Source organism: Hylobates moloch, unplaced genomic scaffold (genome assembly GCF_009828535.3).
Source record: "Hylobates moloch isolate HMO894 unplaced genomic scaffold, HMol_V3 SCAFFOLD_1, whole genome shotgun sequence".
Lineage (NCBI taxonomy): Eukaryota > Metazoa > Chordata > Mammalia > Primates > Hylobatidae > Hylobates > Hylobates moloch.
This window is the reverse complement of record NW_026652276.1, coordinates 157,013,300-157,040,618: the sequence shown is the minus strand read 5'-3', so window position 1 is coordinate 157,040,618 and position 27,319 is coordinate 157,013,300. Positions and strand designations below refer to the sequence as shown.

The 27,319-nt window shown below is 34.8% G+C and overlaps 1 protein-coding gene and 1 long non-coding RNA gene across 3 annotated transcripts in view; both read left to right on the top strand.

The window, feature by feature from the left end:
* LOC131384641 (uncharacterized) overlaps positions 1-26,803 on the top strand; it is a 32,147-nt gene extending 5,344 nt beyond the window's left edge. Inside the window, exon 2 of the long non-coding RNA XR_009215700.1 lies at positions 26,301-26,803. This is a non-coding gene — a long non-coding RNA (uncharacterized LOC131384641). The remainder of the gene's footprint in view (positions 1-26,300) is intronic.
* On the top strand, positions 719-26,803 carry TMEM106B (transmembrane protein 106B). 2 transcript variants are annotated; one of them, XM_032760436.2, is made up of 8 exons: positions 719-881; positions 4,263-4,481; positions 7,924-7,987; positions 13,763-13,922; positions 19,171-19,311; positions 19,891-19,940; positions 20,552-20,605; positions 21,324-26,803. In XM_032760436.2, exons 2-8 carry the CDS (start codon positions 4,265-4,267, stop codon positions 21,460-21,462), a joined length of 825 nt encoding a protein of 274 aa, XP_032616327.1. In that variant the 5' UTR covers positions 719-881; positions 4,263-4,264; the 3' UTR covers positions 21,463-26,803. The 2 variants fall into 2 exon arrangements, with proteins under 2 accessions (XP_032616327.1, XP_032616336.1); XM_032760445.2 differs by lacking the exon at positions 719-881 and adding an exon at positions 910-1,002.
* Positions 26,804-27,319: the final 516 nt, after the last annotated feature.

Below are 27,319 nucleotides of genomic sequence, written 5' to 3'. Positions count from 1 at the left end.
CCTTAATATTATTACCGGCATCTCATTGATCCCTCAGAACGACTCTTTGTCGTTGTTCTTATGTTCTAAGTGAAATGACCTAGACGTTGGAGGAGGGCAGCCCCAACCCACAGCGAAGAGCTTAAGTACTGGGATCCGAGACCGGATTTCACACACCTGTAACTAGCACCAGAGTTAAGGGCTAGGGAGGGGCAGCGTGGGCAAAGCAAAACGAAACCGAACAAAAACAAAAAATACGGCCTTGCCGCTTGCTGTTTCCTTCTAGTTGGCAAGTTTCTAAATTAAAATAGAAGTAGCTTTGCTGCTGTCAGCGGCGTGTGTACGGACCAGTTTATTCCATTCCTAGGGACCAGAGTGTCAGCGACAACTCGCATTGCGTGAGCGTGGAGGCTGCTCAGCTGAAAGCTGAGGCAGATGGTGCACATTTTTCCCCTTTGCAAAAGGAAATGGTCTGATATGGGAAAAAGGAGGAGCGACTGTTCCTAGGTAATTCGTGGCTAGAGTGGACACTTTACTTTGAAGTCTGGGGGACACGAAGGTAATGAAACCTGGAGAGCGCACAATCTCACATACATGATCGACGCCTCTGAGCGCAAGCAGGAGGAAGAAGGGCGCATGCGTCACGCGCACGCCAAGGGCACCCACCCACCCCCACTCCCTCCGGGAGCGCTCTGCGCATGCGCGGGCGCAGGTTACAGCAGCGCTTGGCCTCTGCTGATGCCGTCGTTGTCCTACCCCTCCCCCGTCCCAGCTCTGCGGCGGCCGCGCGCTCCAGGCTGGTCGCTCCACCCCCCGGCTCCCGGGACTGTGGACTCTGCGACCCTGTCCTCGGCCCTGTCCGCGCCGAAGCAGCCCGGGACTGCGCAGTGCTCTGCGTGCCGGTGAGCGACCCCGGACGTGCAGTCCCCAGGTCCCCTTCCGGAGCGGGGCTGAGCGGCTGCGCCGCGGCTGAGCCGGGCCTGACAAGGAGGGGAGGCCACTGGGGTGCTGGGCCCGCCGCAGGTACGGCGGCGATCAGGGCTCGTGATCGAGTTGCTGTGTCGCCTCTAATGAGGCCCAGCCTGGGAACACCCGGCTTCGGCCCAAGCCCGGCCTCTGGGTTGCCTCTAGGCCCTCACACCTTGAGCGCCAGGTGGCCCTCTTGCTTTTGCTGTTGATGAATTTTCTTACCGTGGTGCCGGGATCTTATTTTTCAGCTTTACAGAGTAGGCTTTGTGCTAGGTGTTGTTTATGGAGCTTTTCAAAGGCGCTGGTTTCCTTAGTTCTCAAGCCCTTTTAGAACTAAAACCAGTGTCTACACAGAAGATCAGGAGCCATTTAAATTGGAGTGCTGTAATATATTTTTTCTCTCCAAACTGAGTCTGATATCCATGTTGGCTTCCAGTAAAGTAAGGAACCGCTATAATAACATTGAGCCCTGAGAGGTTGCAGAAGAGGATCTAGCACCCCTTTTTTAAACCATTGAGTCTCCAAGAATAAAAGTGGTTAAACTTGTCAGTTCTCTAAGGAAAATCTAGTAGAGAAGTCCAGGGATTCCCAGTGTCTCACAAAGTCTGGCACTTGTCCAAACACCTACCTAAAGCAGAATCGATCATGGCAGCTATTAGATTAGGACACAAAACAGGCTGAAACGGAGAGCCACTTGAGTTTGCCTTTCTATGTCTTTCTTCTCAACACGCTGCAGTTAAGATGCAGCTTACAGCCTGGCTGTGTTGACTGAGATCCCAGCAAGGGTGCCCTTAAGGCCTTGCTGATAAGGCCCAATGATCCCAATTCATCTAGTGTTCCGCATAGACCCCAAGGTTACAGTGTGTGGAGACAGTGATGTTAAGTCTTCCCTAACCTACCTGTGGCTGGCAGGTGTTGATTTGACTGGGGTATTGTGTCATTGAGCCAAATTAAGACAATGATTTTTTAGAAGTCATAAATCATTTGTATTTTTGATGTGGGCAGTGATTTTTATAAATATATAGATTTATTTTTTTTTGAAAGTGAAAATCTCATTTTACAATTTGCATACCATTTGTATAGTTTTTTTAATTCTGTTTGAGTGACAGCAACAAGTGGATGGCATGCGAATTTTATTTTTTTATCTTTGTATTTATTTTGTATATATTCATGGGGTACAAGTGCAATTTGCTACATTGATACACGACATCCTGGTGAAGTCAGAGCCCTCAGTGCATCCAGCACTGGAGCAACACAGAGTGTACCCACCAAGCAGCCTCCCATCAGGCATGCCAATTCTAGAAAGTAAAATTTTCTTCATACTCTAGGATGAATTGACTTACTTGGAATGTCTGTTTTGTTAAATAAGTGAGAATTTTTGAAAGAAATGCTATCTGTCTGAATGTCTGTAATCTATTTTTAGGAACCAATAAAAGACATATCAAATTTAGAAGGCGTATAATTATGTTGTTTTTAAGTTTTACTTTTTCACTTTATTTTTTCTCAAGATATAAGCAGGAAAATACCAGCAGGGTGTATTATATGACTATTAAGTTCTTTTCAGCTTTAAAAGGGTATGATCTTAAGTATAAAGTTACTTCATTATCTACCTGCAGAAGTTATTTTTCTGTAGGCACTAGTACTAATTATTTCTACTTAGATTTTTACATTTGTATTGTTATTTTGATACTCTTAACCTAAAATTTTTGAAGTTAGTGTTCTAAATTTTGCTGCTTTGTATTGGTAAATTATATTTAATATTTTGGAACATTGGCTTCATAATTTTAACTCTGTCAACTGTTGAATGTAAAAAAAACTGCATGATTTTGGAATTTTGGGCTTTTTATTGTTGTTGCAAGTGTTTAAATGTTTAAAGCAAGAAATTTAAGGATGGAAAAGAGTGGTGATTGTATTTATCACAAAGGTGCGCGAATTTTCAGAGGCTGAAACGTACTACTTTGAAGTTACTTGGTGATATACATCAAATACCTAGTTATCATCTACCCAAAGCAATTTTTGCCTTTAGTGCCAACTAGTTAAAAGGTAGAATGTATTTTTATTTTATTCTAAGAAAAATGAAACCTGCGTGTTTCTTTTCAGAGAACCTGCAGGTGTAGACTTTTGTCAAATGTTAATGTTTGAAAGCCCATTCTCATCGTAAGCATGATAGGACATCATTTCACATTATTTGTTTAAAAAAACACTTCTGGACTCTGGTAAATGGCTCCTTTGTTTCAGACATTATTTTGATTGAATATAATCCTAATCCAAAAGGTATAATCCAAAAGGTAGTTTGAACATTCTCTTAATGTTTGTTCTGTAAACCAAAAATAAAATTCTGAGCCCCCAAACTCAGTGGACCCCACTTCTCTGTCAAGGACATTCCAAAGTAAACCTAAAAACGTAGGTCATGATGAAAAGGTGGGCGGAGGGGATTGAACATGCCTCGTTGTACCTTCCTCTCTTTGGAATTCAGGCACAACTGACCAGCATTAATTAAAACAGAGATTTTAAGACTAACAAGAGTCTCTTTGTAGCAATAAGATATCAAATCCCAACCTGACTCTGATATAGAATCACTCAACAGATAGCTGGCCCTGAGAGAAATCGAAATATCTTACCCCAAAATATATTTCTTTGAAATGGCCTTGCAAAGCTGTCTCTCGTAGGGAAGATCCACATTCTGTACAGAATCCCCTTTCCTTTCCAGATCTTTTCCTAATTCAGCAGCGATTTAACCAAGAGCCTGGAATATTTTAAGGAGTAATAAGAGACATTTACAAACTATTCTCTCTGAAGCCTGCTACCTGGAGGCATCATCTACATAATAAGAACCTTTGCTTCCACAACCTCCTCCCTTGTCTTAACTACAAAGATTTCTTTCTGCTGACTTTAACTCCTCAGGTAGAGTTTAACAGTTTGAACCAATTGCCATTAGGAAATCTTTAAATCCACCTATGCACCTATGACCTGGACACCCCCCAGCCTTCCACCCCTGCTTCAAAATGTCCTGCTTTTCTGGGCTGAATTAATGTATACCTTACATCTATTGATTTATGCCTCTGCCTGTAATTTCTGTTTCCAAAATGTATAATCAAGCTGTAACCCAACTACCTTGAGGACATTTTCTCAGGACCTGTTGAGACTGTGCCTCAGGCCTTGTTCACTCATTTTTGGCTCAGAATAAATCCCTTCAAATATTTTACAGAGTTTGTTCCTTGACTTTTCTAAATTCATTAGTGTAAATATCTCACAGTGTTCTTGAATGTACTTTTTTCCCTGAAGTTTACTGTAAGATTTTTATTTTTCTTTAGACATGGGAAAGTCTCTTTCTCATTTGCCTTTGCATTCAAGCAAAGAAGATGCTTATGATGGAGTCACATCTGAAAACATGAGGAATGGACTGGTTAATAGTGAAGTCCATAATGAAGATGGAAGAAATGGAGATGTCTCTCAGTTTCCATATGTGGAATTTACAGGAAGAGATAGTGTCACCTGCCCTACTTGTCAGGGAACAGGAAGAATTCCTAGGGGTATGTGTTATTGCATTGTTTTCCCTTTAAATAATGATTTTAGGTATTTGCTCAAGTATTATAAAAACTATGGGTCTCAGGAACCACCTGTTTTAGAGGACTCTTAGAATTAAAGTTGAAATATATCAGTTACCTTCAGTCAAAAAGATGCAAAAGAAACAAATAAAATATTAATTAAGGTTCCTAAAAGCAGTAAAGAAAACCACCTCACTACCTCCAGTATTTTTTCATTCCCACCTGCTATTATAGCAGATACTCACTGCCTTGTAAGTGAAAACTTTTAGTCCTATTTGGCATCTATAGAGATGACATCATAGTTACTTGCTACTTTGCTATATCAGATGTTAGAAGCAATTTAAGTAATTTGTTGACCTTTTTTTTTTTTTTTTTTTTTTAAGACATGAGATCTCGCAATTGTTGGCCAGGCTGGTCTTGAACTCCTGTCCTCAAGCAATCCTCCCATCTCGGCCTCCCAGAGTGCTAGGATTATAGCAGTAAGCCACCATGCCCAGCCAGAATTAATGTGTAAGGAAGCTTCTTCTTTCATGTTATTTTTAAAATTTTATTATTTTTAATAATAAGGATGGAGTTTCCCCATGTTTCCCAGGATGATGTCGAATTCTTGGGCTCAAGTGATCATCCAACCTTGGCCTCCCAAAGTGTTAGAATTACAGCTGTGAGCCACCACGCCTGCCCAACCTAATATTTTTAATTCATTATCTAAAGAAGAATAAGCTGGCTGTGCCCTAATCAGTTAAAGAAACTCTATGAAGAGGGATGGTATGTGAAAATGAGCCAAACTGAAAAAAAAAAAATTGTTTGTGATATATCATAGGGGATGTCAGAAGGAAATAGTCCCCTATGTGCTGCTTGTAAGCTACTTTAGGAACAGTGGCAATAAGTAGAAATAATAAAGATACTTTATGCTATTCTCATTATCTTCTTGGTGAAAGTTGATATGTGACCCTGGAGACACCCAGAGGGAAGAAGGACAAAGTATAAAGTATACTTTGTATACATTTTTAAGATGCTTAAAATGTATCTTAAAATGCTGTGGGTTGGAATTGAAGTTTACATTTGCATTGGCCTTTGAGTATGATGGTTTTATTTTCACAGGGATAGTAGCTACTTAAGAATAAAATAATTATTGTAGTTGAAGGGATTAATGCACCAGGGCCAGGGGATAGGGGAGTACTGTTTTAGCAGTCTGGTTACATTTTTGAGGTATGACCAGTAAACTTTTTTGGCCGCCTGGATACAGATTATGGAAAGTAGGAAATCAAGGATGACTTCAGAGTTTTTTGTTTTTTTGGGTTTGTTTGAGCAACTGAAAGAATGTAGTAGCAATGTATTAAAATTGAAAAAAAAAGATTATTTGAATATATATGTCACAGGAGAGTTCAGGAGCTCAAGTTTAGACATGGATATTTGGAGATGCCTATTTGACATGGAAGTGGGTATGTTCATTAGGCAGTTAGTTATCATAAGGGTCAGGAATTCAATTGCAGGGCCCAGCCTCAAGTTACCAATGTATAGATGACACTTAAAGCTCAGCTGGATGACAGCAGCAAGCTAGTCAGTGTAGATAGCAAAATGAGACCCTAGCACTGAATCCTGAGACACTGTAGCATATCAAGGTCAGTGAGAGAATTAACAAAGGACCCTGAGAAAGAACAGTTAGAATGAGAGGAGGAAATCATTGTGTCTGGTATCATGGAACATAAGTGAAGAAAGCATACCAAGGAGGAAAGAGTGACCACCTGTCATATGCTACTGATAGACTGGGTAGTGTGAAGACTGAGAACTGGCCATTGGATTTGGTTATATGGAGGCCACAGGAGAGTTTAAAAGAGCAGTTTTGGTAAAGGCATGTGTAGCATGTATAGAGTGGGCTCAAGAGTGCATAGGAGATGTTACATAGAGAGAAAATAGATTTTCTGAGGAGTTTGGCTCCATAGCAGAGAGAAGAGAGGTGGTCATTAGAAGGGGCTGTGAGGTCAGGTGAGGGATTTTTTTTTTTTTGTAAGATGGAGTGAATAATAGACACTTGTATACTGATGAGAATTATCTGTAGAGAAAACATTGGTAATTCAGGAGATAAGAGAATTATTGGAGCAATGTTCTTGAATAGACGAAAGAGCAGATCTACTGCACAAGAACAAAGAGCTGCTCTTTTTTTCTATAAAAGGTAAGTTATAAGCACGGGTAGTTTATTCTTGGCAATAAAAGAGAAGGTAAAGTATGGACACAGAAGCAGGTAGGTGGATAGATCTGATAATAGAAGCTTGTAGAAATTCTCTTCTGTTTATCACATAATGAACTAAGAATGAGGATAGCGAAGAAGATATTAAAGATTTGAAGAGAGTTGAAGTTGTAAAATTGTGGTCTTGGAGAGTCAGCTTGAGAGTATGAACTTGGGAAATGTAGTATGATTGTTGACATCATTAAGTGCTACTTGACATGAGTGATCAAAAATGAAACCAGTGAGTATAGTTGTGTGTTTCTGTGTGTCCATGTTTAGCTGTGTTGATATATGCATAGGAGCCAGAGGGTTGGTTTTAACCAGGGTTGTAGTTTTAGCCAGATGAATACCACTAAACAAGGTGAGATATGTAAACACACAAAGATACAGATAGCCATGTTATATGTATTTGTATAATTATATATGGGTGTGATGGGGGAGCACAGATGAGAGGAAGAGTATAGATGTGTCAGGGGAATAACAGAAGCATTTTAGAAAGCTTTTAAAGAGAACTTGACTATCTGGTACCTTAATAGTTAATATGATAAGCCAACTTCTAATAAGATTATAAAATTGACATTTAAAGGTCCATTTATCCTTTAAACTTATGGATATAGCTCAACCCAAGAAAGAAATCATGGATTTTGAAGTGACTTTAATGTGGTTTGGGGTGAGACCTGAAAGGGCCCTGGAAGGCTCATTATGTAGGGGGCTGTTAAAGCTTGAGACTTCTACTTCAAAGGCTGGTTTTGGTTTTCAAGGGGGGGAGTGTCAGAAGCTCTGCAATGATAGAGAGGATAGAGGTTTCAGGAAAGGGAGATACCAATGTTTCTTCTTCTGTCATCCAGACAACCAAATCAGAGTCTTAATGGACACCAGTGAAGCTGAAGGAAGGCCTGGTAAATTTAGCTCTTCTGAAAGCTAGGACTTAGATTTTTTTTAGTGGAAGAAAAAGTAATGGAGCCCTCATTTGTTATACTTTTTTTTTTTTTTTTTTTTTAGCTAGACATTTAGGTGTCAAAAAACATGCTGTCTTCTCTAGAACTTCTGCTGGGTACTTTCTGAAGACTTAGCAATTTACTAAAGGAAACAGATGAGTGCCAGATGATATTCTGGTCTTTCCAAACCAGATTGTGATGGGGAGCCATTATATTTTTAACTAATCATAGTAATTTCTAAACTTACTTCTTTCACATTTAGGGCAAGAAAACCAACTGGTGGCATTGATTCCATATAGTGATCAGAGATTAAGGCCAAGAAGAACGTAAGTGATTCTAAGAATATGGCAGTGTTTTATGTTTTATTTTTGTTTTTTGTATTTTTTTCAAATTATGTATAATAACTAGTTAAAACTGTTAAAAGGAAAAATGCTGTCACATTGTTAAATTATGTCATCATATGCTTTGTATCCTTAAACAGACAAGAAAGGATTTTCTGGTTGGGGTAAGGTCTTGAAAGCAGTATGGTATCTTTATCTTCTCAAATCTATGTAAATAGATCTAGAATAGCAGTAGGAAACACATACACACACATGAAATTTTCATTAAAAGTTGGATGATAAGGTGTACTCCACAACCCCAGGATAAAAATTGGTATTTAAACATGATGACAGCAGGGACCCCAAGTGCCTTAGCAGCTGTGTGGAGGTTGTGAAGGAAAGCAAAAAGAGTTACTAAGGATCATATGAGCCCTGATACACAAAGCAAATACTTTGTCCCAAAAGAAGAGGACACCCAGCAAATATTTCCAAGAATAATCTGCAAAAATGACAAGATTTGCATGCTCTAGCTTGGGGAAAGTGCAAAAAGACCACAGAGATCTGCTAAGTATCTTCGAGAAGATCAGAAGGAACTGGACCATCCTAAATCCTCAGAGACCTTAGGAAATGTGGAAACAAAAATTACTGCAAAAGGATACAGATACGTATCCTCAAGAAAAAAAGTTGTTGAGTAGAATCCAATGTTTACAGAACAGGAGTTAGGAAGGAAGATATTAGGGAGATCATCTCAAAACTGGAGATAAATATACATGGAGGCCATGTTTTCAAATACTTTGTATATCAACAGAGAATGGAGCCCTTGAACAGTGAAGCTAGCAAAGCAACGCTGGCATATTCCATCACCGAAAATGGAACCTTTTCTTAAAAGTACAAAAGCCCTTTTCATTTAAACATGAACACCTGGAAAGGATTGCAACAAAGCTTTATAAAAATATACTTTTTAAGAAGTTGAAGAAAGTAAGCTGAGCAAAATACTGACACTTTAATAAAGGCATGTGAGAAGAGCAGATGAACACTTTAACTTAATACTATAGAAGCTATAACAGGACAGCATAAGTCAGAAATTGAGAAGCTCAGAAATGAGATAACTAAACAATGAGAGTATGTGCAGAGAGAATTTACAGACCTCTGGAAAGAATTAGAAGAAAAACATTTCCACAAAACTGGAAGAACACAAGTACAAATACATTGGAAATACAGTCAGGGAAATAGAACATAAACAGGAGGAATGAAAACATAAACAACAAATTGATGTAAAGGATTTGAGAGAAAATGTCTAAAAGTCAAATAAAGAAAACTAAACATGTATGTAATTGGAGCATCTGAAGAAGAAAACCAAAGGAATAGAACTGAACAAATGCAAAACATTAAATCAAGAACACAGAGACCTACATATTGAAAAGACACCACAATCCTGAAAAAAATCAACCCATGTTAGTGAAATTCTTGAACTTTAAGGTTAAGAAAACAACAAAACTCCTAAATACCCAGGCAAAAGGATCAATTAATTTATAAATGTTAGAAAATCAGATTGGCATGCTGCTTCTTGACTACAGTGCCTCAAACAGATAAGCAGTGGCGTGACATATTTAAATCAGGAAAATAAAACGAACCAAGGATTTTATAAACAGTCTGACCTTTTATTACAAAATGTATAGACAGATATGAATATGAAGGAAATTAGGATTAATCCCTTTATAACCTAAAAGTGGGAGAACTTTTTAAACTATGATTTTGAATGCAGAAAAAGATAAATTTGACAAATAAACTTTTATAGGATGAAGACAAAACCTTAACTGAAGTCAAAATACAAATAGCAAACTGAGTAGTAATGTTTACAAATCGTATCACAGACAGAGGGCCAATATCCTTACTCTATAAAGAGCTTCAGAATTTGAGAAGAAAAAGGCCAACCTCCAAAGCAGAATAGAAGCTATGAACAGCTAGTTCACAAAAAAGAAATGCAAATGACCTTTAAACATTTGAAAAGATGTCCAATCTTGCTCATAATAGAAATGCAAATTAAAACTACACTTAGATGCCATTTCTACCACATTGGCAAAAATCCAAAATGTTGACAACATACAGTTGTCAACAGTAGTGACTGAAAACAAGCATATTCACTCCTTGCTAGTGAATGAAAATTTGGCATTATTTGCCAAATTACATCTGCATTTACTTTTTGGCTCAGGAATCCTACTTTGAAAAATTTATTCGAAGGATAGTTGTCAAATATAGTAAATGGTATTTGCACAAATTATTCATTGTGCCAATGTTTGCAGAAGCAAACAACTGGAAACAATGTAAATACCAATAATAGAGGGCTGATGGAATAAGATACTACATGTACACAATGGTAAAATGGAAGGAGAACTGTATTTTACTACAGTGTGATATTGACAATATGTTTTTCTTTGAAAACACCACACACTCACACCCACACATATACACGCAAAGAGACAAACAATGGGATGATAAACCAAATCTAATACAATTGGTTCACCTCTGAGTTTGGGAAGGAATTTGGAAGAGGGAGTGGATAAGCAAGTAAAGTGTGTGTGTGTGTGTGTGTGTGTGTGTTTATATCTGTGTACATATTTTTTTACATAACTTAAAAGATGAAATCAAAAGTAACTGCCAAAAATTGAGACAAAAGAAAACATTATTCTAACTGTATATGAAGTTGGTGACACTAACAAAACTGAAATAATTATTTTAAGTGACTTGAAAACATTGTACTATGACTATAAATGTCTAGTAAGTTGTGTTCCAAATGGCAAAGAGAATCACAACAAATTTTAAACAGTACTTAATAGTTGCATTGTTAGGAGTACCTTTGGTGTAGTTTGGAAATTTTATACTTAAAGTAAATAAGTTATTACGTAAATGCCTTAGGGAGCAAGAGTTTTAGCAGTAAGACCAAAGAGATACAAAATCAAAGAAATTGAATTTTCCACTTTCTACCCAAATAGAATGCTGCCTGAAATACCCCACCTGAAATCACTGTAAAACTGGACAAATATAGTAAACAATATTTTCAGACATTGGACATCAGCCAGCACAGAAAGCAAAAACAAAGGAGATAAGCCCTATGATTGCACCAGCAAGCCCTGTGATTGTACCAGCTTACTGTCTGAGAAAGGTTCCAGCCTGCAGCACAAGGAAGGAACCAACCCAGGCAGAGCTCAGTGGTCTTCCTCAATGGAGGAGATGGAACTGGGTGTCCAGAAAGCCAAAATGACTAGAGTTAGCAGGGCCGAGTACCAGAAGGTAGAGAGCTGGAGAGGGTGCTCTTAAGCCTGCAGCTGTGTCCTGATCAACATATATGTGTGAGGAACATACCTGAGGCTGAGGAAAGACCACCCAATAGGAGCAGAGGGAATAGTCCTCCGAGCTCACACAAGGCCAAGAACAGTTGTTGTTTCTCAATTTGTAATAAAATTATAATATTTTGGGAACAACTTTGGGTCTTTATTCCTTTACAAATTGAGTTGTGGTGAGATTATTAGAAAATTATATTTATCAATTGCTTTTGTCTGTATACTTTAGCTATGTCATTTAATCCTCAAACATGGATTTTAAAGCAGAAGAAAAGTAGACTGCGTTAAATACTGCAGGTAGGAAATGGCGAAAGTGGAATTCTAACTTGATTGCAGATATACCACACAACTTTCATAACTTCATCAGCACCTTATAACCCCCAGGATTTGGTTGCTATCACTAGAGCCATAAGAAAAATCATTACTAATTAATTTTGTAATGGAGACATATATTTTGTCAGTAAACTAGCCAACTTTTCAATTTGGAATGAAATACTAGATGGAATGTTGTTTTATTGTCCCACCAGGTTCAATAACGTTTGTTATGGCTACAAACTTGGTACACAGAGTAATTTAGAACATGATTCATTTATTCACAACTAGGACTGACTTATAAGTCCTAAGGACTAAATAGATTATGATGGATTCGCCAGCCCATAAGTAATTAAAAATAAAACGCTGAAGTGTAGAAAATCCAACAAAGTTCAGATTTTATTATGATGATGTTAAACTCTTATGCCTTTTTATGTATTTTGGTGTATTGTAGATACTATAAATGTTGTTTAAATTTCCTGTTAGGTAATCCAGTGGGGATCACTACCCTACTCAGGTTTCAGGAGTCCAAAATGAGTGAGTGGGAACTGCTTTGTTTGCTCAAGACAACAGCATGGACTTAGTAGCAGTGACTTAGCAAATTTGTGTTTGCTTGTATTGTTTTGTTTTTTAATAAACCAGTTTGCTCTGTTCTTAACTTGGGCAACTTAAAACACTAAGAAATATTTATAAAATATCTGCAGGAGGCACTTTAATTGCTCTTGTAATACGTACCAAGATTAAATCCATCAGAGCATTTAGAAAGGAAATGGCGAAAAGAGAGTGGAAGAAACAATAAAATGGAAAATTTTTGTATAAGTAGAATGTAAGGAAAATAAGTAATTGTCATGCAAGACTCAGAAACAAAAAAGGATGTTGTGGGCATCCAGTAGAGGACTTGTATATTAGAGAGAACAGGAAATAGTTATTTGAAACTCTGGTTTTGAGGTTAACCTTGAAAAGAGGAAATTTTTACCTACAAATATTGGAAAGAGCAAGAAATGGAGAAAATACATTTCAGGAGAGTTAGAAGAATATCAAAGGCATGTAAGTTTTAGTTTTTTCCTCGTCTTATACCTGCATAATATATCTTTTCTTGATTAGAAAAAGAAACGTAACAACACCTTCAAAGCAGAGTTGATCAATGTAAAGAATATCTTAAAAACTGAGTACATAAGTACTTTGAGATGAGAATACTCAAAAAAAGACTAATTATAGTAAGAATCATTGATGAGGCATGTGGTTGTGTCATTTTTTTTAATTTTAAAAATATGGAGGATGTGCAGGTTTGTTACATAGGTAAATGTGTGCCATGGTGGTTTATTGTACCTATCAACCCATCCCCTAGGTATTAAGTCCAGCATGATTAGCTATTTTTCCTAATGCTCTCCCTTCCCCATCATTATTATTTCTAAGATGGTTCTGATGAGCAATCACTTTAGGGGATCATGTAATGGCAAAACTCACATGTGAAAATTCTGCTTCAGTGAATTCAGAGGGAGTTTTGAAATGTGTGTTTGTATGAAGCTCCTCAGCTTGAATCTAATGTGAAAACTGCTCTGGCAGTCACGAAAGTAAATGTTCTGTTGTTTTTAAGCCCAAAATCTCAGTGTCCAAAAATGTGATTCCTTTTTTTTTTTTGATGCGGAATCTTGCTCTCTCGTCCAGGCAGGAGTGCGGTGGTGCAATCTCAGTTCACTCCAACCTCTGCCTCCTGGGTTCAAGCTATTCTCCTGCCTCAGCCTCCTGAGTAGCTGAGATTACAGGCACGCACCACCACGCCTGGCTAATTTTTGTGTTTTTAGTAGAGATGGGGTTTCACCATGTTGGTCAGGCTGGTCTTGAACTCCTGACCTTGTGATACGCCCGCCTCAGCCTCTCAAAGTGCTGGGATTACAGGCATGAGCCACCGCATCCCGCCGATTTCATCTTTTAAAGAGAACATCTTAACACTTAATAGACTCAGACTCAACCATACCCAATACTTTCAGATGTGAAAATTTGGTCACATTTAGTATCTTATATATGTTGCTGCTGATATATGGGGGAAATTGAACGTACCTTCTCTAATGTTGCATTATATAATTTCTGATGCACATGTACTTAAATACCTTCTTTTCCTTTTCAGAAAGCTGTATGTGATGGCTTCTGTGTTTGTCTGTCTACTCCTTTCTGGATTGGCTGTGTTTTTCCTTTTCCCTCGCTCTATCGACGTGAAATACATTGGTGTAAAATCAGCCTATGTCAGTTATGATGTTCAGAAGCGTACAATTTATTTAAATATCACAGTGAGTATAAATTTATATGAAAAATGTTTAACTTCATTCTTTTATCCTATTAAGCAGCACCTTTGTCCCCATTGAGAAGAAATGTTTGTTAAATGTGACACTGGTCAGTGTGCTTTCTGTATGTCTTTTCTGTATTGACCTTCTCTACCATTTCTGGTTCTGCTAAAAATAGCAATAATAAATACTGGCAATTCTGTATATACAGAATCATTTAGCATTTGAAAATGTCTTTAGGAGGGTAAAATAAACTAAAAAAAGAAAAAAGGTATTACAATTTACTTTTCAACATATGACTCTGAATAACTTCTAGCAAAGTGTTGACATAGTTGATTTGATAGATTTTATAAATGTAACGTTTTCATTTCATTGTATTTGGGAAATACAGTTTTTGCCACCTTTAATAGACCATTCCTTTATCAGCTTTAAAGATGAAATACAAGTGACTGGTTTCTCTTTTGTAAATTAGCATATGTGAAAATGCCCTCTGTGTTTTTTTTAATTATTATTTAAGTTCTAGGGTACATGTGCACAACGTGCAGGTTTGTTACATATGTATACAGGTGCCATGTTGGTGTGCTGCACCCATTAACTCATCATTTACATTAGGTATTTCTCCTAATGCTATCCCTCCCCCATCCCTCCACCTCACAACAGGCCCCAGTGTGTGATGTTCCCCTCCCTGTATCCAAGTGTTGTCATTGTTCAATTCCCACCTATGAGTGAGAACATGTGGTGTTTGGTTTTCTGTCCTTGTGATAGTTTGCTTAGAATGATGGTTTCCAGCTTCATCCATGTACCTACAAAGGACATGAACTCATCATTTTTTATGGCTGCATAGTATTCCATGGTGTATATGTGCCACATTTTCTTAATCCAGTCTATAATTGACAGACATTTCAGTTGTTTCCAAGTCTTTACTATTGTGAATAGTGCCGCAATAAACACAACATGTTCATGTGTCTTTATAGTAGCATGATTTATAATCCTTTGGGTATATAGCCAGTAATGGGATGGCTGGGTCAAATGGTATTTCTAGTTCTAGATCCTTGAGTAATCACCACACTGTCTTCCACAATGGTTGAACTAGTTTACAGTCCCAGCAACAGTGTAAAAGTGTTCATGTTTCTCCACATCCTCTCCACCATCTGTTTTTTTAATGATCGCCATTCTAACTGGTGTGAGATGATATCTCATTGTGGTTTTGATTTGCATTTTTCTGATGGCCAGTGATGATGAGCATTTTTTCATGTGTCTGTTGGCTGCGTAAATGTCTTCTTTTGAGAAGTGTCTGTTCATATCCTTCGCCCACTTTTTGATGGGGTTGTTTGATTTGTTTAAGTTCTTTGTAGATCCTGGATATTAGCCATTTGTCAGATGGGTAGATAGCAAAAATTTTCTCCCATTCTTTAGGTTGCCTGTTCACTCTGATGATAGTTTCTTTTGCTGTGCAGAAGCTTTTTGCTTTAATTAGATCCCATTTGTCAATTTTGGCTTTTGTTGCCATTGCTTTTGGTGTTTTAGTCATGAAGTCCTTGCCCGTGCCTACATCCTGAATGGTATTGCCTAGGTTTTCTTCTAGGGTTTTTATGGTTTTAGGTTTTTTAAATATTAGGTCTAACATTTAAGTCTTTAATCCATCTTGAGTTAATTTTTGTACAAGGTGTAAGGAAGGGATCCAGTTTCAGCTTTCTACATATGACAAGCCAGTTTTCCCAGGACCATTTATTAAATAGGGAATCCTTTCCCCATTTCTTGTTTTTGTCAGGTTTGTCAAAGATCAGATGGTTGTAGATGTGTGGTATGATTTCTGAGGGCTGTGTTCTGTTCCATTGGTCTATATCTCTGTTTTGGTACCAGTACCATGCTGTTTTGGTTACTATAGCCTTGTAGTGTAGTTTGAAGTGATGCCTCCAGCTTTGTTCTTTTTGCAAACAATGTGTGTTTCTTAGGACCTTGTTTTTGAAAGGACTGTGTAGCTTTGCCACTCATTAAAACAAAACAAACAGAAACCTTAGAGAGGTTTTCTACCTGTTTTACATGTTAACATTTGTTTGAAAAGAGCATGGTTTGCTAACTATTGAATTAGGAAAAGGGATGATATTTATTGGCCAGCCATGAGATATATCTGAGTGACAGTGATCTGCCAGGAAGAGTGATAGTTGTTTTTTCTTGCAGAGGTGAATGGTATGGTTAAGGTTGAGGTAGAGATGTCTGTGGTGGTGGTTGGAAAGAGGGAGGTTTGTCGGGACAGTGAGTGAAATGGAATGGTATGTTAAAGCGGAATCACTACTTAATTACAGAGAAAAAATGGATCCCATGGATCCATTTATCCTTATTGCTTTCTGTCAAAAGTTGCCAGTTTAAGGGCTTTTTCTTTAAAAACAACAATATGGGAAAATATATGTATATATATGTGAATAAAACATTTGTAACACAATGCTATACGACTGGGAAATTGTTGGGTATTTTCTCACTTAGCCCTTTGGAACAAGGAACATATTTTCTTTTTGTACACTGTTTAAAACATTGGCCTACCTCCAAAGCCTTTTTTCATGTCAAATAACATAAATATGTACTAATAAATAATAAAAAGCCATGTGATGTTTTCTTTTAAGTACCAGCAAGTATATTTAAATGTGAATATCATACTCTATTTTAAATAATTATGCAGAAATTCTCACATTTTGGAATACTGTCACTTAAACTGAGACAGACTGAACATTAAATGAAAAATAAGATTATTTGGATAAACATTAAGTTTAAGTAGATGACAGTGAGATAAGAGGCTGAATTTTCTGTACATTATCTATCATTATTTTGAAAATGGAACTGCTTTGCTTTCTTAAAATGAGTAGTATATATTAGTAGTACTACTTTTTAGTAACATTTGTCTTTCTACTTATGAAAATATTTGTCATTATAAGACATTTGAAAACTATAATGTATAAAGATTTTTACTTCTACTACCTAGGTCGAACTATTACCATATACTTATATTTACGAACTGTGCATATACATTTACGAATATAATCATTCTCATGTGTAAAGGATACACACGTTCATTCACATATATACAAATGCACATTTCAACTGAGGTCACAGTACCTTTTCCCGTGTTAAATGGTCTTGTGTAGTCTTTTACATGATCATATTATAATTAATTCAACCATTTTCTTAATGGATGTTTAATTTTACTATTACAAATATTCAGAAAACATCTTTGTGCTTAAACTTTGTTTCCATTTCAAGTTATTTCTTTAGGATAAATTCCTGAAAGTACATTTGCCAATTAAAGATCATAGGTAGTTTAGGGTCTTTGTTAATAATTATGGTGATCTCTTTTTCATCTTTTAAATTAAATGGATTCTCACTACTCTGAGCAACAAATGTCTAACCTTCATTACTAAATTTTTATTTATTCTGTCTTATTTTTTGTCTTAATTCTCATAAGCATTTGTATTCTCAACCTGTATTACATCATTGATCCTTTAAATATTCTAATGAAACTTATGGACAGTACAGAAAAAGACATGTACCAGCATAATTTTGCATATACAAAGACTTCCAAGATTCTTCTAAATTTCAATCCTTGGTCTTATCAGATCCATTGACCTCAGATTAACTATCTCTTTCCTATCATGTCTAGAAATGAAATTGACATGAACATTAAGAGCCAAATCGATAAAATGTTTATATATTTAAAGATTATTTTTACTGTTAGAGAACTTTTTTGAAATTTCTTTACATTTGTGACTATACCAATGTAAATGACTCCATAAATGTAATCATATGATTGCTGACTGTAGCATATTCTTTCATCCTTTTTTACTAAAACTATTTTCTCTCCTTCAACTCATCCCATATTGCATCTTTTCATATCTTTCTCCATATTCCTATTAACATTTATGTATACACTCACATATTCAGCTTTATAAAAATCGGTATTTTTAAAAAATATTATTTAGTACTTATTTATGTGCATCTTGGTTTTCACATTTGTTAATACCTTGTAAAAATCTTTCCTAATTATCTGACTTGATTCTTTTTGATGGCTTCATAATATTCCATATAAGGACTTAATATAATTTATTCATTCTTTTTATGAATAGAATTCATTTTATTGTCAGGATTTTTTTTCCCATTCCAAATAACACTCATTAGCATCCTAATGTTTTTATTTCTGTGGAATAGGTGCTCAGAAGTAGGATTGCTAGATCAAAGTCTATACATAATTCTAATTTTAATGTATATAACTAAATTACTGATGAAATGGCTGTAACACTTCACATGTTTGCTAGCAGTATGCAAATATACTCTTTTCCCATATCTGTGCCAGGAATAGAATTTGGTGATTTCTATAAATTGTACTAGTTTGAGGAATTTAAAGCAATATTCCATTTTTACTTAAATTAACTTTTTCCTAACTATAAATGAATTTGAGCATTGTAAAATATTTTTGGCCATTTAGCTTTGTACCTTTTTGATTTGTTTATGTATATCCTTTGTTCTTTTTTCATTTCCTGTTAGAGTTTTGTCTTTTTCTTTTCAATTTGTAAGGGCTCTTTGCATGTTATAGATTATAACCGATGCTTACAAATATTTCTTTTATTTATCATTTAGTGTTACGGATTTTGTTTATGATACCTTTTGGTATGAGTGTTTTAGATCTTTTATATACCTGTTATTTTTTATTTAACATTTTTAAATTTTTTAATGACTGTTTTTTACAGTAATTTGAGATGATTGTTGTAAATTAGAAATGTAGAAGGTGATCCCAGCTATTAGTTGTTACTTAAGCATGTGAATGATGCAACCACATTTCTCCCCAACCAACCAGACTTGAATCTAGCCCATTTCTTCTTCATAGTGAGCTATTGTAAATCTCTACTAGTGTATAAGTTGAAATAGCCATTTCTTTTAAACAAAAAAGATTATTTTAGGTACTGTTGAACATTTTAAATGATCATCTTTGTATTTAATAGAATAGGAAACAGCTTACTAATATTCTGAAGCTATACATTTTCTGTTTTTTTAAATGTTGAATTATGTTTTTATTCTTGGCATATTACTTACATAGTGCTCATACATAAAACCAAATAATTGGTTTAATTTTCTTTGACATTTTGGTATTACTTTCTTTTTCTTAATTAATGAGCATAGCCACAGCTGAAGTTACTTTAATTTTAAATACATATTTGTATGTTTATTTTTAGCTAACTTGTACATTTTCTGCCTCCTTTTTTTGTAGAACACACTAAATATAACGAACAATAACTATTATTCTGTCGAAGTTGAAAACATCACTGCCCAAGTTCAATTTTCAAAAACAGTTATTGGAAAGGCACGCTTAAACAACATAACCAATATTGGTCCACTTGATATGAAACAAGTAAGACTCAGTCATGAAATACTTTGTAAGAGTTAAATGAATGTCAACTTTGTATATCATATAACTTGAAGGAGGTGGGGGATTTCCTCAAAAACTTGATTTAGAAATGTGTCTCTGCTGGGTACAGTGGCTCATGCCTGTGATCCCAGCACCTTGGGAGGCTGAGCTCGGTGGACTGCTTGAGCCCAGGAATTCGAGACCAGCCTGGGCAACATGGTGAAACCTCATCTCTACAAAAAATAAAAAAATGTGCTGAGTGTGGTAATGTGCACCTCTCATCCCACCTACTGGGGAGGCTGAGGTGGGAGGATCACTTGAGCCCAGTAGGTCGAGGCTCGCAAGCCATGATCACACCGCTGTACCCCAAACTGGGTGACACAGTGAGATCCTGTCTCAAAAAAAAAAAGAAAAGAAAAAAAAGAAAAAGAAATGTGTCTTATACACATACAAGATGAAATCTTTGAGAATCAAGCTTGTAAAGGGAGAAAAATTTCTAATTCTTTGAAGTTATGAAGTGTATCTGAAATATTTGATATTTTGATCCTATTCTCTATCGATTTTTCTCCTTTTGCCTTTCAGATTGATTACACAGTACCTACCATTATAGCAGAGGAAATGAGTTATATGTAGTAAGTTCTGATTTATAATAACTTTTTATTATCAAATAATGAAGTGTATAAAGAGTATACATATTTTTTAATTTCTATTATCAGTCAAAAAGAGTACGTTATGTAGTATTCTGGCTTCTGGTCCTCTCTGTTCCTCTTTTTCAACATATATTCATGTATGTATACACATAAAATTTGTTTTTTATTTATTTTTCAGAATTAGGGTCATATATACCATGTCACTTTATTTTTCGTTACTATGTTACTGTGTTAAACTTAGTTATTATGTTAAAATAATTACAAATTTTCATCATCTTTTGAATAAGCGTAGATACAGAATTTTAGGGTAGATAATAACCTAGTTATCAAAATTTCAGAATATGAGCAAAATATATAAGTAATTTATAGCCTCCATTTAAACAACCCTGCAACTGCAGTGGTGTGAATACATACATGTTTTTCGAGTAAGAAGTCATGAATATATCAGTCATTGTTTGAAATATAGAAAATGCTCAACCAATAAATGCTTATTATATATTCTTAGCATCTCCGTTAGCTTTAATGTAGGAAGGAGAATTTTTAATTTATAATGTAGTAACTTGCGTTTGTTCACATTTTAATTTCTTTAACAGTGATTTCTGTACTCTGATATCCATCAAAGTGCATAACATAGTACTCATGATGCAGTAAGTACAAATCTTTTTTGAAAGAGATATTGCTTGTTAACATTTTAGATTTATAACATTGGCTTATAATATACACATCTTTATAAATGCCACCTCAGTTGGTTTTTAAGCCTTACAGGAGTGCTATGAGTAAATATCACCCACTTTAAAAATTAGGAAACGGTTGCTCAGAGAAGTAGTGAAAGACTACGTGACTGCTAAATAGTGAATCTGGATGTCACAAGAGTTCAGGAAAATGGAAAGGATACAGTGAACTGAGCCCCACATCCAATTCCTTACTCCCTTGACAAATAGTCATTAACAGTAATAAGAATATTATTGGTTTGTAAATTGGGTGTTATCTAAGCCAATAAAACATTGTTGATTATAGGTTTGGTGTTTTGACCATTAGCTGACATTTGATTAACCTTTTTTTCTATGATAAGAGAACCATGGTCACTTTTAAGCATATAATGAACTTTTATATTTTTAACGGAAGATAATCGTTTTAAAATATTACACTTATTATGTGTAATGATATCGACAGGGCTCACTCAGTTATCCATTTTTGTTGTCTGTTGGGGAAATATTCCTTAAGAGGATTCTGTGCACAATATTAAGTTATCATTAATCAAATATTCTCTTCTGGGAGATAATTTTTATGTGTAAAAGTAGTCTCATTATGGAAAAACTTCTAATATAACTATTAAATGTCTCTCCTCACTTACATTATTTTTAGAGTTACTGTGACAACAACATACTTTGGCCACTCTGAACAGATATCCCAGGAGAGATATCAGTATGTCGACTGTGGAAGAAACACAACTTATCAGTTGGGGCAGTCTGAATATTTAAATGTACTTCAGCCACAACAGTAAAAACTGGAAGAGATGGATTTAAAGAAGAAATATCTATTGATATTTCCTATACTCTCAATGAAGAGGTATTTCCTAATAGGAGACCTTAAATTGAACAAACCTAAAGTTTACACTTCTAAGAGTACAGTTAAAAGTATGTGGACCTGCAGTTCTTGTAACTCTCCACTCTGTATTAACAATATATTTGTACTAGGATCTTTTACTTGAATCTAAATTTACTGGTTGCTTTCCTTCTCCAGCCTATCCCCATAGGGAAAAGCTGATACTTCCCCTATAGTACAATAAATAATTATTTAAAAGTCATAGCTCCAGTCACTACTGAAAACATAATTTTGGTGATAAACATAATTTGAGAAACTTAATTTCTGAATGTTTTTATAGAAAATTACTGAAAGTCTATTATTCATGGAAGACTTTTAAAGAATAACCTTTTTTCCTGTTTTATAAATTCCCATTGTTATATGGTAGTATTTCAGCTACACAGTATTTTAGCTTTTAGCTAGACATTTATAGCTTTTCATTTGCTGAAACGGTAATCATCTGCATGTTTTTGTCACTTCTTTCAGGTTAGTGATTGCCTAACACTTATAAGTCAAAATAATCTTTGCAAAATTTCATACCTAAAATTTTGAAAGCCCCTAATGTTTTCACACATCTTTCTGTATTATAGTTTTGTGAAATCTTTGTGTGATCTTCAAACATTATCATTTAATGTACAATATTGTAAATAAACTGTGCATGGCTTTTATACAGCTTTAGTCAATGTCAAATAAAGTAGTACAGATTCATTAGAACAAGTTTCTCATAAAAATACAATAAATAGGAAAATGAAATTCAGAAACCCATAGATTGGGAATAGGTTCCAATTATGTGTTGGATCTGGCATAAAATAAATTTGAAATAAAATATTTTGATGCTCCATTTTTTTTATGTTGCTTTTCATACTAAAGAATGGTGTAGACATGTTTTACAACTGTTAGGTACCCAGTTATCAATTTTATCAATGTTTCAGAGGAGGAAATTATTTTTTTGATAGAAGTTGTTCAAGAAATCCTGTCATTAAATGATGGTGGCTAAAATAAAACCTATTTAGAAATTTAATCACTTTGCATATCACTTGGAATATGATGCCTCTAGTAGTTACTTTTTTATAGTTTTCTACTTTTGGTTTTAATTTTATTTAAAATTGTTTTCAAATATAGATTATTGACTTATTCAACTTTGCTCTTTTATATTTTCAATATTTTTCATTTGATTTTTTTTGTCTTTTCACTTACCAAGTTCTAGGGACATTTAAAATATGTACTAAGTGTAGGAGTGGTTATGATACCAAAAAATGTAGGTGGGTTGAGATTAATTTCGTTCTGTTTTCTCGTGACAGAAATCAGGTTTCCCTTTCCCCATCCCTAAGTGCCTAACTTAGGTCTGAAACAGCCTGTTTATTAGTCTGACTCTCTCAACCCTAAAACATAAGCTTTATTTAATTCTGCCTTTAAACACACTCAGGTTTCCCCTTAATTTTCATATTATTTTCTCCAAGTTTTCCTGAGTATCTTAAATTCGTTGAGTGTGTGTGTGTGTGTGTGTGTGTGTTTTAACACTAGTCTTCTCTTAATTCATTGCCAACTCAAGCCATCCTTACTATTAAACCCAAATCAGTCCTTTAAGTTCATTATGGCCTTTCCAGTAAAAAAACAAAAAACAAAAAACAAACAAAAAAAACCTTCATTTTCGTTTTTCTTCTGCTATATTTTCTGACTACTACTGCATACTTCTCTGATACAGATTCTGTTTGTATTTTTTATCTCATTCTCATTTTCTCATTTGACATGATCTATGTCTATATATGATATAGGTCCCCTTTTGTCTCAAAATTTTTAATTATATGACTTCAAAAAAATCACCTATATCTCTAGTAGGGCTTCCAAATCTGCTTCTCCATATGTGACCAGTCACCTGTCTGCTTTCACATTTAGCTAGTGAACTACACATTTACTAAAATGTGTAAATTTTACACATTTAGTGACTGTAAAATCAAAAAAAGTTAAAGGCATTTTATCATATCCTTTCTATTCTGTTCCCATCCTGTCCTCATGTCCCATTTACTTCATTATCACCATTCATTTCTTCAAAACTATCTTTTAGATATACTCATACAAAAATCAACCCTTGTTTACTTGCTCGTGTCTTTTAACCTTGGAAAATTTCTTGCTTATGTCTTTTAACCTTGGAAAATTACATTGTGTAAATTAAACAGATTTTTCTGATGATCTGTGCTTCTTATATACCATTAGAGTGCATGCATAGTATCTCCTGAAAAGGATGGAAAGTAGAAGAAACATTTGCTTTTAGTCACTTAATTTTGAATCTTTTTTTCTTCATCTTTTGAATTTTTTTTTTTTACTCTATCTAGTTTTAGTGGAATTTGAGTCAGAAAAAAAACAAGAATTTGAAACAAGTAAAAAGATAGAAGAGAAATAAAGATGGCATGTGGCTACTTTCAGAGAGAGTTAAGTAACTGTCAGAATAAGCCTAGAACAAAACAGGCTGTAAATTAATAAAACTACAAACACACATTCAGGTGAAGCAGAAGTATAGCCATAAAACATCTAGAAAGAGTGAATGAGGCTTTTAGCTTTTCTTAGGTCAATGTCCAATGTGCTTTTTTCCATAGGAATAGGATACGTATTAATACACTTTTCTAAACTGCTCTCAGACCCTATCCAGAGGACATGGTAAAGATATGTTACAGAAATTTTTCTGATACTTCCTGGAATAACTTTAAGTTACACCCTAGTAGACTGGTCATTCTAATAAAATCCAGTACTATAACAAACCTCTGTATGTTGATAGCACATTGGCCCTTTTTAGAGTTCTTTCCTATGTTTTTCTTATGTGATTTCCCACAGTTCCATGAGTCCAGCAAAGGAGAGTGATAGGCTCCTTATCTTTTAGAAGAGGAAGGAAAGGCATGAAGAAGTTGAGGGACTGGCTGAAGATTACATACTTACTAAGTAGTACAATTGGAGCCAGACCAAGTTTCTCTGTCTCCCATATCTGTGTTCTATCGTTTAAAATATATATTGGAAATCCCTGCTGACTCAGATTGGTATGATTAAAAATGAGAGGAAAGTTCAAATAGTTAGTAGTGACAATCAAACTAATACTGCTGGACTAAGATTTTGGTAGCATTGTTTTCTAAAATATTTTAAATTGAGAATGAACACTTATAAAATGCTTTGGAACATAATCTTTAGCTTAATTTTCTGTTAAAATTTAGTACCCCTTCATCATTCCAATAAAGGTAAGACTGATCCATTGTCTAAGGAAATTATTTATAAATAATAGAGATTAATGTATTTGAGATTTGAAATAAGAATAGTATGAAAATATTAGATACCACATAAATTGTTTGAAATTACTGAATAACCATCTTAAGTATGGAACATTTAAATGGCTATATTTTATTTGTGTACAGTTTTTCTGTGCCTTTTTTGTTAGGCCAGTGAAGCAATTATTTTCTCTAAGAAAATTACAATAAAATATAGCACACTTCAGATTGTCTGATTTGCAGTTTGGAAAGGACACTGCAATGTTCAAATAGGTAGGAGACCATCAAAAACACAATTAAAGTAACATATTAGGAGACTTGAAACTTTAGCCTAATAAATCCTTCATGGTTCTTAGCCTTATTATTGTGATATAATTCTAGATATTTTCTTGGAGGGCATGTGCCCAACTCTCCCGCACCCCATTTTGTTTGTCTTTTGAAGTTCTTAGAATAAACAGTTCTTTATATAATAATTATATTTTATTTAAGAAAATAGTTTGTTAGGTACTTTTTAAAAGATGTAAATTTTTAAATTTACAAATACATATGGGTCTTTGATAAGCAATACGAATTGAATTTCAAGTTACTAGGGTTATAAGCAAAAGGTTGCTTACCATAATGTCATTAGGTCATGATTTTTAGCTCACATCTGGAAGCAGCAACTACTTGGCTCAAGTACATATAAGAGTAATTAGTTTTATTCTATTTTATAAAATTGGGTTTCAGATGAGATGTTTATCTTAGACTATTTTCTTTTAGGGAAAAATTTTACATGTTTGAGATGGTAGAGTAAAAAGACTGTTAAACATTTCTTTTAAAAAATTATTTTTACATTGCAATATATTTATGATGTGTTTAGATCAAAAATTTAACTTCCGTGTCCCAGATCTACTTTCAAAGTGAGATTTTCACTTGTCAGCTGAAATTTCTGACTAGAACTAATATTTGTGTACTTTTGTGCTTAGTCAGAATACAAATTTCACAGTTTTTTGAAGTTTGTCCTTAAATTGGATAAAATCAAGTGATTAAAGTTACTAAGGAGATAAAAATGGTAATTTACATTTTTAAAACTAATTTGGTTGTGTTTATAGTTATTTGTACAAGTATTTATCACAGACTCTAAATTGAAAAATACAGTATGATCTATATTTGACCCTAAAAATGTTCCGTTAACAAATATGGCAAATTTTCATAACTAAATCTAAGTCTTCTAAAAGGAAGCTGTTACCCTTCTGTTTTTAATTACATTAATTGAAATGTGTTTTAAGAGATATGATTTCAGCATATTTTGTATATTAAGAAACAAAAAAGGATTAGTATTGAGCCAGTGGCCAAAAGGTAATATTACTACCATGTAGACTGTTATAGTTCAAATTGTCCCACTTCCCCCAGAATTTTAGAAACTACAAGTCTGGGAGGTACTATATCAGCTGTAGTTGGGTAATTCCAAGTGCTGATAGTACTATTCATCTTTTTTATCATCGTGTCAGATGAAACAAATGCCAAGTTGCAAAAGATGCAGATTTTTATTATATAATGGTTTTAGGCATAAATTATTAACAAGCCATGCCTTGTATGTTTCATCTTATATTTTTCATTAGAACTAAACTATAACAGATTTTGGAAAATGATTTGACGTGCTTGCTCACTTGATTCACTTAGTCAGATATTTGAATGATGGTATTACCTAGATTCTAATCTTTGATTCTAGTTATATAATAAATAATATAGAATATGAAAATATGTTTGGGCACTTAACTGTTTATATTATGTAGTAGCCTCCATCATGACACACTTACTACATTTATGAATTGAGCAGTTCTGTAATTGTAATTATTATTGCTGTTCATGTAACAAAACATGCTTATGATAGTAGCAAACAAATAGAAATGCCCCCAAAATGCTATTTTTTTAATTCAGTTGTAACTGTTACTCTTGTAGTTGTGTATGATGCAATAAAATTTGTAAAAAAATTTCAGCATGAAAAATAAAATTTGTATCACTCATGTATTTTGGCTATGCTTTTGAAATTTCCTTGACATAAACAAATCAGTGTAGATACTGAAAATCTTTTACCTTTAATCCTTTTCATCCTTGTAGTCCTTACCTGAACTCTACTTTAGCATTATCTTTGATTTCTTTTTTTCATTCACTTAACTTCCAATCAGTACTCAAGCTTTATCCATTCTACCTCTGTAATGTCTCTGGAATTTATCTCGTATGTGAAATTTCCCTTGATATTATAGACATACCTTGGATATACTGCAGGTTTGGTTCCACACCATATCGACAAAGTGATATAATAAAGCAAGTTACACACCTTTTTTTGGTTTCCCAGTGCATATGAAAGTTATGTTTACATCATACTGTAGTCTATTAAGTGTGCAATAGCATTATGTCGAAAAACACAATATATATGCCTTAATAAAAAATAGGCTGTGTGTAGTGGCTCACACCTGTAATCCCAGCACTTTCAGAGGCCAAGGTGGGAGGATCACCTGAGCCCAGAAGTTCAAGACCAAACTG

Coding starts and splice junctions, on each gene's coding strand:
- TMEM106B (XM_032760436.2), top strand. CDS start 4,265: ATGGGAAAGTCTCTTTCTCATTTGCCTTTGCATTCAAGCAAAGAAGAT. Junction 4,482..7,923: donor AACAGGAAGAATTCCTAGGG/GTATGTGTTATT, acceptor TTTCACATTTAG/GGCAAGAAAACCAACTGGTG. Junction 20,606..21,323: donor AACATAGTACTCATGATGCA/GTAAGTACAAAT, acceptor CATTATTTTTAG/AGTTACTGTGACAACAACAT.